At 44.2% G+C, this 11,484-nt stretch overlaps 1 protein-coding gene across 1 annotated transcript; it reads left to right on the forward strand.

The window, feature by feature from the left end:
- Nucleotides 1-68: 68 nt before the first annotated feature.
- Nucleotides 69-10,569, forward strand: LOC115551870 (unconventional myosin-XVIIIa). Its single transcript, XM_030367450.1, has 10 exons — nt 69-421; nt 861-995; nt 1,356-1,485; nt 1,891-1,941; nt 2,143-2,220; nt 2,721-2,777; nt 3,358-3,417; nt 3,594-3,737; nt 8,921-8,985; nt 9,862-10,569. The coding sequence occupies exons 1-10, from the start codon at nt 387-389 to the stop codon at nt 10,100-10,102; spliced, it is 996 nt and encodes a 331-aa protein (XP_030223310.1). The 5' UTR covers nt 69-386; the 3' UTR covers nt 10,103-10,569.
- The last annotated feature ends 915 nt before the right edge of the window (nt 10,570-11,484 follow it).

Below are 11,484 nucleotides of genomic sequence, written 5' to 3' on the forward strand. Positions count from 1 at the left end.
TCGTATTTTTTGATCTTAAGGTCCCGTGGGCTCTACTGGAAGGGGCGTGACTTCGCCACTGTATTCCTTTTCTCCATTGACATTTTGTAAAGTCATAATATAAAGAGTTTTAAGCTCGGCCCATGCCAATTTTCGTCCAGGTAGTTGTATTTATAAAACATTTGTTTCAGAGCAAACATTTCTTTGGGAAAATGGAATAAAAAGCAAAGGTACGAGACTGAATACTGACTGACTCTGAACCGCTAGGGGTCGTCGTCAGGCACGACGCGACTCTGAACCGCTAGGGAACGTCGTTAGGCACGACTCTAAATCCCGGGCCCGAGTAGCTGGAGGTGATGCTTCACGGCGTCGTCCCCTTAAGTGTACATTAGATCTCCAGCACCATAATGGCGAACTGCTCGTTCGGTGAATATGGCAGCAGGTAAACACTTTGGCCCCCTTCGTTTAACACAAATATGGGGGAAAGTGGCACGAAGTTCAACAGTACAACGGTCGTTAAGAAGGATCCACCTACAGTTAGCATAGAAAATACTCTAAAAACGACCTGTTGAGTCAATGTGGCGAGCATGGCATGTGATAACATTTGTGGTTTAGCTTTTTATTTGAATTTTGAATTTTAATTAAATCATTAGATAATTTTAATTAGCGGCGTCTACTAAGCTAGCGAATGCTTCCATAGCAGGCAGACGTTACAATACGGTCGATAGTGTGGGTGTGTGTCGGTTTGTAATTAATTATTTACATTGTGTGTGTGTGTGTGTGTGTGTGTGTGTGTGTGTGTGTGTGTGTGTGTGTGTGTGTGTGTGTGTGTGTGTGTGTGTGTGTGTGTGTGTGTGTGTGTGTGTGTGTGTGTGTGTAAGAATGGCTGAGCTTGAACACAGCCACAGTCGGCTCAGAAAAGAGACTGGAGAGATGAGGCACTTGCTGGAGGTTGCAGATGAGGAGGTGGCTGAACTACGCATGGAGAATGCAGCCCTGACAGGCAAAGTGGAAATGTAACGCATTCCATTTTATTCTCAAATAAATGTGGATAGGTTGGATATCAATGTACCCTTTATTCAGAGATTTAGAACCACCATGAAATATAATTAATAGAGACATAAGGCAGTAATTGTTAAAGGTTGGGAAAAAAAAGCCAATATGTGTTGGAGGCATGGAACGAAGTCCCTGGTACACCAAAAAAATGTTTTTTATAGTTTTGTGAAGTTTGTGCAACATTTGCAGTTTAGGGGTTCGGCCCGCTTTGAACGTTTTACCGTGAACATTTTTCACTGCTGCCATCACTTTTGTAATTCATTATTTTAAATGATTAACCCACCCTCTGATAGCCTTGATGCCTACTCCTTTGTCCCCAGGCTGGAGAGTTCCCTCAGCGATGCGGGGCACATCCAAGTTGAGCTCCGCAGGGTCAAGAGCCTCCTCTGTGAGGAGCAGAGTAGCAACAGGAAAAGAACAAGCAACAAGGAGCAGGAGATTCAAAAGTTGGTGGGTGAAATCTGTAGTTTTGCCGAGTCAAAGGCCAAGATGTAAGGAGGATGTCCAAACACCCGCTTTATCCTACCTGCTGACAGCCAAAAGCCATTTCCTTAGGGGCGAGGTTTAATTCTTAGTAATTAAAGTGACCACATTTCTTTAACAACAAACAATGCCCACAAAAGGTCTTCATCCCTCCCTCTGCTGTTTCTATGTGTTGATCACTCGGTATATTGTTAACAACCAAAATAAAATGGCCAGCACAGGAAGGAACCTTTACACAACCCCTCCCCTCATTGCTCTCTATCTGTGAAATAATTTGACGTATAACACAACCACATGAAACATGTGCTGTGAAGGTTTGTACCTGGTAGAGGGATTTAACTGAACTTCAGAACTTATGTGTGGGATTTTTAGGAGGAGGAACGTAAGATTCTGACGGAGCAGGCCAAAGGTCTATCTGCCCAGGTATGTTGCTCAATCAATAAACAGCAACAAACGTTGTTTTGTATACCAGAAACTTTGTATAATGCCATTAACGCAAGAAATCTTTCATTTTAACATTTACCGCCCTATGTCAGTTATGTTACACAGTGGTAACATCATGTACTGTATTCCTTTTCCAGCCTTGACTCTCGCCTTGTGTGTGGTTCTGTCTTTGTCTCTTAGCTGAAGGAGCTGCAGCAGCAGAGAGAGCAACGCGAGCTCAGCCAGAGTAACCTGGAGGCAGCACTGCAAAGGCTTCAGGTAACGACGCCCGTTACACATTGTTTCATTGTGGAGGTCTCCATCTGTCCTTCCCAACAGTCGCTGTTCCTTTCCGGAATCTGCTCATGGATTTTAAGGGACGGGTATTGTACAGTCAATTTCTTTATTACTTTAGCAACACGTCTTGGCAAAACCTACCTGCAGAAATGTTGATCCAGATAGTGTAAATCTGCCCGTTTGGGAGTTTTTCCTTCATATTAAGAACGGGTGTTGTCTGGTGTTGGCATTGGCCTTCCCGAAGGCACGGTCTGAAAGCCATATCTGCAGGAGCCCAAGTTGACAGACTGGCTTGTTCCAGTGGTAACAATGACCACAGAAACCGGGCTGTATAGTAATGAGTCACACTATTACGTTTTAAGTCATATCCTAGAAAGCCTGCACCACCAGACATAGCTTTTTCACCTCTTACCTAAATAATACATGTACCTAGTTATTTTTTAACACATTTTTGTGTATGATTAACACATGCGGTTCTTCAGATTAAAATGGAAGATATTCGCCAGGAGCTGAAACTGAAGGATGAGGATATCCACCAGGTAGGGACAGTACACACCACTAACCTTCCTTCACTGGGGACAAGACAGAGCTCCCACTGTTAATCTGATTCTATATATATATTAGGGCTTTGACTTTTGCCCAAAAATCATATTCGAAGTTCGTTTGTTTATTAATATTAATATTAGAATATATTAGAATATATTTATTAATAATATTTTGACCATTAAATGCCTTCAGTAAGACCTGGATTGGGCTTTGCAAGGTTTGTTTACCGGCGTTGCTATGGTTACCGGTCTTGCGTGTTCCAATGGTTCATTAGGTTTCTAATAATTCGATGTCTAATCAATACTTCATTCACTGCCTCTTCGGTGGTCATTACAATATTATGAATAGACTGCGTCGGGTTCTCCGACGTCTCTATCTTGGCCTGCCCATAACAGGTTCGAATATTAAGGGCTGCCTAATATTCGTTCGAATTTTGATTTATTTTTTGATATTCGAATTATATTCGAATAACAAAGTTCGGAGTCAAAGCCCTAATATATATATATATATATATACTGCATTAAGTCACTGATTGATGTTAAACCACCTAATCAATGCTCAAAACTGTGATAGCAAAACTGGCAGTTGATGCAGCTTGAGGAGATGAGGGAAGAGTACACAAACATTATACGGGTAAGTCACTTGTTCCGGTCACTCGCACTTGTGGGGGGTTTGTTTTCTTCTCTAAGATGAAATGTGTTTTAAGCAGTAATTGAGGGGTTTTCCACTGCTGGAGAGCAGAAGTGCCGCGGGTTCTGCTCTTGCCTTTAAACCAAGCCTACCCTCCCCTCGCCCTCTCCCCATCCCAGGACCTGCGGCTCAGGAACAAGGACCTGGAGAGCCAGGTGGAGCTCCAGCAGGAGGAGGCCGCCCGCCTGGTGAATCACCAATCCCCCCGCAACCCCCTCTCCATCGCGGACGAGGTGGAGCTGCAGGCCTACCTGGCGGTGGTGGTGAGTCCATCTGGGCAACTTATTTAGACTAGAAATACAAAGCAGGATAAGAAGCATAATACCCCAACAACGCACCTCATCTTACATTGTGAACTCTCTATTATGTTAAGGGACCCACACACAGCCAGACTCAAACCCACGGCCAACTGCCTTTATCCCACCACTCCGTTGCCTCTCGTCTGACCCTTAGGCAGAAAAGTTACATTGAAACCTACCGCGAAGACTACTGCCAACCACACAGCGGCGTCTACGTTCTGCGCTTGCGCGAGATGCAATAAGTTTCCTTAAAGGTCGCATGACATGCTATTTTATGTATTCTTTAATATAGGTATTAGTGGGCAACTAACACAGTATTCAAAGACGTTCCCGAAATTCAGCCGCGGTGCAGAGTTACAGCCACTCCGAGCCAGTCGCACATTGAGCTTCCCCCAAATGCGCTGTTTCGGTGGGCGTGTCAAGGAGGAGGGTGGGGGTGTGGCCCTGAGCAGCTTGCAGCCACGGTACCATGCGCTAGTGGTGGATTCAATGATTCGTTTCCGTGACCCAGTTCGCGTGATTCAGTTCGCCACGAGGAGTCGTTCGCGAATCGTTCCTTCGTTCGTTCGTTCAGTCGAGTTTCCGGTAGCACTAACTCCCCTGAGTCTGACTGACTCAGCTGAGAACCGTGCAATGGGGTCCATTCCATGATGCGATTTACCGCTACCGGAAACCATTCTGAACGAACATACGATTCGTGAACGACTCCTCCACGTTCAGTCGGGTTTCCGGTGAATCTGTAAATATTCTAGAACACACGGGAGTCCTGGAGCTCTATATCTAAATATTTTCATATAGCCTACACAGATATCTATATCATATAATATATATTATCACGGCCAAAAGCTGTGTGAGCCGATATTATGAATCTCAAACAACCGCGTTGGGTTCTCCGACGTTCCTGGTTCTTCAACGTCCACATCAATGTGAATACACACACTGTAACGCAAGTGTTTCTTGTCGGTTCTTTGACGTGTCTTGTATTTCCACAACAAGACTGTCGTGGGGGTTATCTGAGCCATGGTTGAGAAGGAATTGGGGGAAAGGAACTTTGGTTTGACTCGCTGAAGTACATGAACTGCGACATGCCGCCGGTTGCCGCGAGGCACCATCGCCCGGCAGCGGGCAGCCGGCAGCCGGCAGCGCGCGGTTCAGTCGACTTCAGGTTGATGTGAAAGTGGAAGAACCAGAGACGTCGCAGAACCCGACAAAGTCGTTTGTGATTCATAATATCGTCTGGAGGCGCACACAATATGTTATATTATATAGATATCTATGTATTATATGATATTATTTAGATATAGAGCTCCAGGACTGTAACGCAACCTTGACTGAGATAACCCCCAATACGAGTCTCGTTGTAGAAATACCAGAGACGAGAGTCCGACGTGTTATGCGCCATCACACCAGCAGCAGAACGGTTATCCAAATAACAAGGAAGTGTACAACACTTGCGTTACAGTCCTGGAGCTCTATATCTAAATAATATCATATAATACATAGATATCTATATCATATAACATATTGTGTGCGCCTCCAGACGATATTATGAATCACAAACGACTTTGTCGGGTTCTGCGACGTCTCTGGTTCTTCCACTTTCACATCAACCTGAAGTCGACTGAACCGCGCGCTGCCTGCTGCCGGCTGCCCGCTGCCGGGCGATGGTGCCTCGCGGCATGTCGCAGTTCATGTACTTCAGCGAGTCAAACCAAAGTTCCTTTCCCCCAATTCCTTCTCAACCATGGCTCAGATAACCCCCACGACAGTCTCGTTGTGGAAATACAAGACACGTCAAAGAACCGACAAGAAACACTTGCGTTACAGTGTGTGTCTTAGGGATCGACCGATATATAAGTCGGCCGATATTATCGGCCGATATTCGCGTTTTTTACGTGTATCGGTATCGGCCGATACGCGGCTGATTTTCGCCGATATTTTTTCGCTTTTTTTTTTTTTTTTTTTTTACTTGTTCTACCTCACCTGTTTTTAATATTTGTTAAATATTGCTCATCTAATTTTTCTTACTTGTTTTACCTCACCTGTTTTTACTATTTGTTAAATATTGTTTTTTATATTGAAGTTCAATAAATGTTCATTTTTTTAAATTGAGACTTGTAACATTTGTTATCAGTGTAATTTTTATGATTGAGGGAGCAAAAGCAGTACCGGCTCTAAATATCGGTATCGGCGTATCGGAGTATCGGCTAAGGCTGATGAAAAAATATCGGTATCGTATCGGCCCTAAAAAATCTGTATCGGTCGATCCCTAGTGTGTATTCACACACACACATGTGGCGCTCGCACGGTCGAGTCTCATTGGCGGGCCAACGTCTCTGGGCGGGCCAGGCAGAGTAAGGGGAGGAGCTGAGATTCCTGATGACGTCATGAATACAGACATTCCAAATCAGCGCGCTTGAGCCTCCGTTTTTTCAAAGGCGAGCAGAACAGCTAGTGCTCGTTTTACACCAAACGCAAGTTTTAGCCACTGGGGGACCATAGGCAGGCTAGGGGAACTCATTTTTATGTTAGAAAACCTCACAAAGTGAGATTTTCATGTCATGGGACCTTTAAGGGTGCCATGACATGCTATTTTATGGATGCTTAAATATAGGTATTAGTGGGCCACTAACACAGTATTCAAAGACGTTCCCGAAATTCAGCCGTGGTGCAGAGTTACAGCCACTCCGAGCCAGTCGCACATTGAGCTTCCCCAAAATACGCTGTTTTGGTGTCTGTAGCTATAATGCAAATGAGGAGGAGCGAGGCGGGTCAAGGAGAAGGGTGGGGGTGTGGCCCTGAGCAGCTTGCAGCCACGGTACCATGCGCTCTGTTTACAGTGGATGTATCGCAATGGCGAGGCGCACACAGCCTTTAGCCGTGTTCTGTAAATATTCTAGAACACACGGGAGTCCTGGAGCTCTATATCTAAATAATATCATATAGCCTACATAGATATCTATATCCTATAATATATATTATCACGGCCAAAAGCTGTGTGAGCCGATATTATGAATCTCAAACGACCGCGTTGGGTTCTCCGACGTTTCTGGTTCTTCCACGTCCACATCAATGTGAAGTAGACTGAACCGCGACAAGGAGGAGAAAGGGATTGTTGCCGGGCAGCGCTTATGCACCTCCGCCTCCTGCAGCGCCGAGGCGGTGGTCCCTCGGCAGCGGGAAGCGGGGCTCAAGCGGGAGACATTCGCCACCAACAATCCCTTTCTCCTCCATGTCGTGGTTCATGTTCTTGAGGGAGTCAAAGCCAAACTAAGTTCCTTTCCCCCAATTCATTCTCATCCATGGCTGAGATAACCCCCACTACGAGTCTCGTTGTAGAAATACCAGAGACGAGAGTCCGACGTGTTATGCGCCATAACACCAAAAGCAGAACGGTTATCCAAATAACAAGGAAGTGTACAAAACTTGCGTTACAGTCCTGGAGCTCTATATCTAAATAATATCATATAATACATAGATATATATCATATAATACATATTATCACGGCCAAAAGCTGTGTGCGCCTCCAGACGATATTATGAATCACAAACGGCTTTGTCGGTTCTGCAACGTCTCTGGTTCTTCCACTTTCAGCAGGCAGCGGGCGGATAGCCTGCTGCCGGGCGGTGGTGCTTCGCGGCGGTGGTGCCTCGCGGCAACCGGCGGCATGTCGCAGTTCATGTACTTCAGGGAGTCAAAGCCAAAGTTCCTTTTTCCTAATTTTTCAAAGGCGAGCAGAACACCTAGTGCTCGTTTTACACCAAACGCAAGTTTTAGCCACTTGGGGACCATAGGCAGGCTAGGGGAACTCATATTTATGTTAGAAAACCTCATAAACTGAGATTTTCATGCCACGGCACCTTTAACATCGGCTGGCGCTAGTCTCGTGGCGCTGATTGGTTGTGTGCTAGCAGCACACACCCAATCAGTATCGGATGGCTCCGATCCTCAGACCGCCAACGCTCTCAGCCTTTGCATGTTGAATCGGACCAGACACCGTCCGCGCGGTTCCAAAGCTTCCAACACAGCTGAACACAGCGAACAAATTTGTTCCCGAACTCGTCCGAGTCTCCCCAAACGCCTCAGAAGGTCAACGGTTGGGCCAGTGTGTTCCACGCTTTACACTGTGGTTCATTATTGCTCTGTCCCATTATTATCTTTTGCCATTATCCGTTATTACCCCATGATAATGTGTCCCCGTTGCTTTCTGTTACTCTCTCCCATTACGTGAGGCTAAAGGTCTGACTGCATTTCCTTTGGACGTGCCAAATACAAAACTTAATAATTGACCGCAGCTCAGCCGCCAGCATGACACTTCATTATGCCAACGAGTGCACTTTGCCTTTCAATTTGTAAAATACTGAAGGGCACTATTAAGTTGATGAATCTTCTTCTGGGTTTGTTTAAATTACACTTTACATAGAGGTCATTAACCCGTAAGCTACGCTCGGATCTTGGCGAGTGGCTCTGCTCATTCAGACTCCCTTCTCAGGGCTGTTCAGCGTACAAATCTTTATTTCCTCTTCAGTATTTTCAGGCTCAGAAAGTACCAGCTGCATTTAAAACGAAACACTTGTTTTCATGTTTTATTGTGAAACGCTGCGAAAGGTTGAATTTGAATAAGCTACGCTAGAAGCTTCCCCCACTTCCATGCAGTGTGCTAACGTACATCCTTAGAGATCGCTTTACCGGAGGCACACCGATGGCATGGATTTGATCTTCTCGTTTGGGTTTGAGCCCATTCCCCCGGACTTAAAGTCAGCCAAAGTCGGCCTTATTGTCAATTTCTTAACATGTGACAGACCTAATCGGAAATACGTTTCTCACTATCCCACGGTGAAAGAGATAAATTGCACAGGCACAACAGATAAAGACAAGACATTTACTAACACTTAAGTAAACAATAAAGTGAACAACTGATAAAGACATTTACTAATCCTAAAAATAAACAATAAAATGTAAATTGTAATAGTGCCAGAAAGACATTCAGTCTGAAGGTCAGGGTTCAGAGTCCAGAGTGTTTTTGGGGGGGTTAATCCTGAAAGCTTTTAACCAGGGAACTATTGGAATGAACCAGTGAATCAAATGACAACACCAGTGGAGGTGGAGGTCATTCAAAGGAGACATCTCTATTCTGCCCATTCAGGAGAATTGTAGGCGAGAAGAGAAAGATGATGGGAAAAACACTGCTGTCAAGCCTTTTCCAAAGAGGTACCTTTGCAATGTTGTTATCAATGTGATCAATGTTGATAATGCAGCTACAATATTTTCATCCATAACCCTCCCACTTGGCAAATGTATATCACGGTCGAGGATTTACATTGTTGTGTCGACGTGTAACAGAATTCTCAATTTTATTAATAGGATGACTAGTGTTCCATATTCTCAGAGTCTTGCTGTATTGCATACTTTATTTGTTCTGGCTATTTTGGTTAATCTAGTCGCACAAATCCAATTTAAGAGAAAAAATCTAAAGTCTGATAGCAGACTAGCTCAACTTTGAGTTTTACGTACCAAAGTTTTACTTACCTGATATCTGTTTGTTACAAACGATCTGTAAGCTTGTAATTGGCTTACAGCGAACACAAACTCGACAACTTTTCCGTGGTAGAAAGACAAGCTAAAACATTTTATGCATGCATAATACATATCCGGACTGTATGTGCTCAGAAAAAGTGTGTGTAATGGTCAACACCATGTAGACTTACACTGAAAAAAAATACACTGACAGAAGTCCTGGAGCTCCATCCGCTTACAAACAAACCAGGGTTCGTCTTGTAGGATTATCTCTCGGCAACGAAGCCGGACCAACATTTAACTAAGCCTTTTGGGTCGATTGTTCCCCCATCATATCTCATTCCTTCCCTGTGTGTGTGTGCGTGTGTGTGAGGTTGTGTGTGTGTGGGTGTGAGTGTGTGTGTGTGTGTGTGTTTGTGTGTGTGTGTGTGTGTGTGTGTGAGGTTGTGTGTGTGTAAGAGGGTGTGAGAGCGTGTGTGTGTGTGTGTGCGTGAGTGTGTGTGTGTGTGAGGCTGTGTGTGGGTGTGTTTGAGGTTGTGTGTGTGTGTGTGTGTGTGCGTGCGTGTGTAGCCAGGGTCGTTCAGGTGGCCAGCTGCTGCACGGCGTGCTGACCAAGGGCCTCCTGGCCCTCGGAGGTGTGTCTGTCCTGGCCCTCGGAGGTCTGTCTGTCCTGGCCGTGACGGCCCCCATGCTACTGGACAACTGGGGCTACAGCGCCGACCTTGTCTCCACCAACGACCTCTGGAAGACTGTGCATGACTTGTTCTTGCGTAACTGTGACAAACAGTACAAGTGTTTGCCTCCAGTCTAGACTCCACCTAACTGGTAGGACTTGAAGCAGTTGTAGAAGATTAAATTGAAGTGTCTAACTGAGTGAAATATGTCTGGTTGGAGTTACCTTACATCATTCTTACCTGAAATACCTCCTTCGTTCGACGTTATTTTATTGGATTTTTTATAGGCTGTTATTGAACTGTTATTACTATTACTATTACTATTTCTATTACTGAACCATATATCAAATGGGCAAAAAATGTGTAAACCAACCCATAATAATAAAACACAAGAGGGACAGAGAGCTCAAATACAAACTTACAAAGGGCATAGACTAAGTATTAAATCATAGAAATATTCACATCGCATGATTACTTGTAATGTGAGATAAATAGAGAACAAAGTCCAAGTGCATGGCGCTCTTTAATTAGTATTTTACGAAGGACAAAGTCTAGTACAAAAGTGTACAAAACTTTTTTCATTAAACATTTGGTTTACATTGTGTATAGTTAGTGGTTTTTGCGAACAGCAATCATCCCCACGACCGCGGCACCAATCGTCAACACTGGATGTTGCACCAATCGCCACAACTGTGGACAGACACACACACACACACACACAAACACACACACACACACACACACACACACACACACACACACACACACACACACACACACACACACACACATACACAAACAGAGGTGTGATGATAAATATACTGGGTACTTATACAACTTTCTAGAAGGAAATATAGAATATAGAAAATCAGGCACCAAAATAAGCTAATTCTCTGTGACACATTTACTATGATGCTGTGTAGTACGTGATACATACATGTTGTCCAAAATAACAGTATAATACTAATTAACTAACTAACTCATAACGGATTTGGTAAATTGTGCTACACATAGATAAATTTTCCCATCCCTTGCCACCTTATAATGGTCGTCTACAACATTACACACCAGGAAGACTCACCTGTCGAGATTCACCCTTGCCGTAGTGTAGCCATGTAGAGAAGTCTTCGCAGTTCTGTTCCAGGAGATCGGATTGCTTCTCTGTGCCCACCAGGCTGAGGGCTTCCTTCACGATGACGTAGGCGTCCTGGGGTATGTACTTGTCGTCCATTAAATTGTTGATTTTCCACTTGCTATCTTGAATAGCATCTTTCAGTCTTTCTTTCTTTACAATGGCTTTCTTATTGGTCTGGCCTGACTCGAGAATTATGCTTGTTCCTAGTAGATCTTATAAAAACAAAAGAAAAATGTGTGCATATCCCTTACATGTCTTGTATTTTGGTGACATTAAAGAGCTGGATTATGTTTTATTGTTTAATCACTTTATACAAATATAACATGAAGACTTCTTGAAGTAGGAAGTGTGCAAAATATGTAAAGATTTCATCTTCATTTGGTT

The sequence above is a fragment of the Gadus morhua genome, chromosome 10 (assembly GCF_902167405.1).
Source record: "Gadus morhua chromosome 10, gadMor3.0, whole genome shotgun sequence".
Classification (NCBI taxonomy): Eukaryota; Metazoa; Chordata; class Actinopteri; order Gadiformes; family Gadidae; genus Gadus; species Gadus morhua.

Excerpts from the sequence above, each read along its gene's own strand:
- LOC115551870 (XM_030367450.1), top strand. The coding sequence starts at position 387 with ATGGCGAACTGCTCGTTCGGTGAATATGGCAGCAG. Across the intron at positions 3,418-3,593 it reads AGTACACAAACATTATACGG|GACCTGCGGCTCAGGAACAA; the intron begins GTAAGTCACTTG and ends TCCCCATCCCAG. Across the intron at positions 3,738-8,920 it reads AGGCCTACCTGGCGGTGGTG|GAGAATTGTAGGCGAGAAGA; the intron begins GTGAGTCCATCT and ends CTGCCCATTCAG.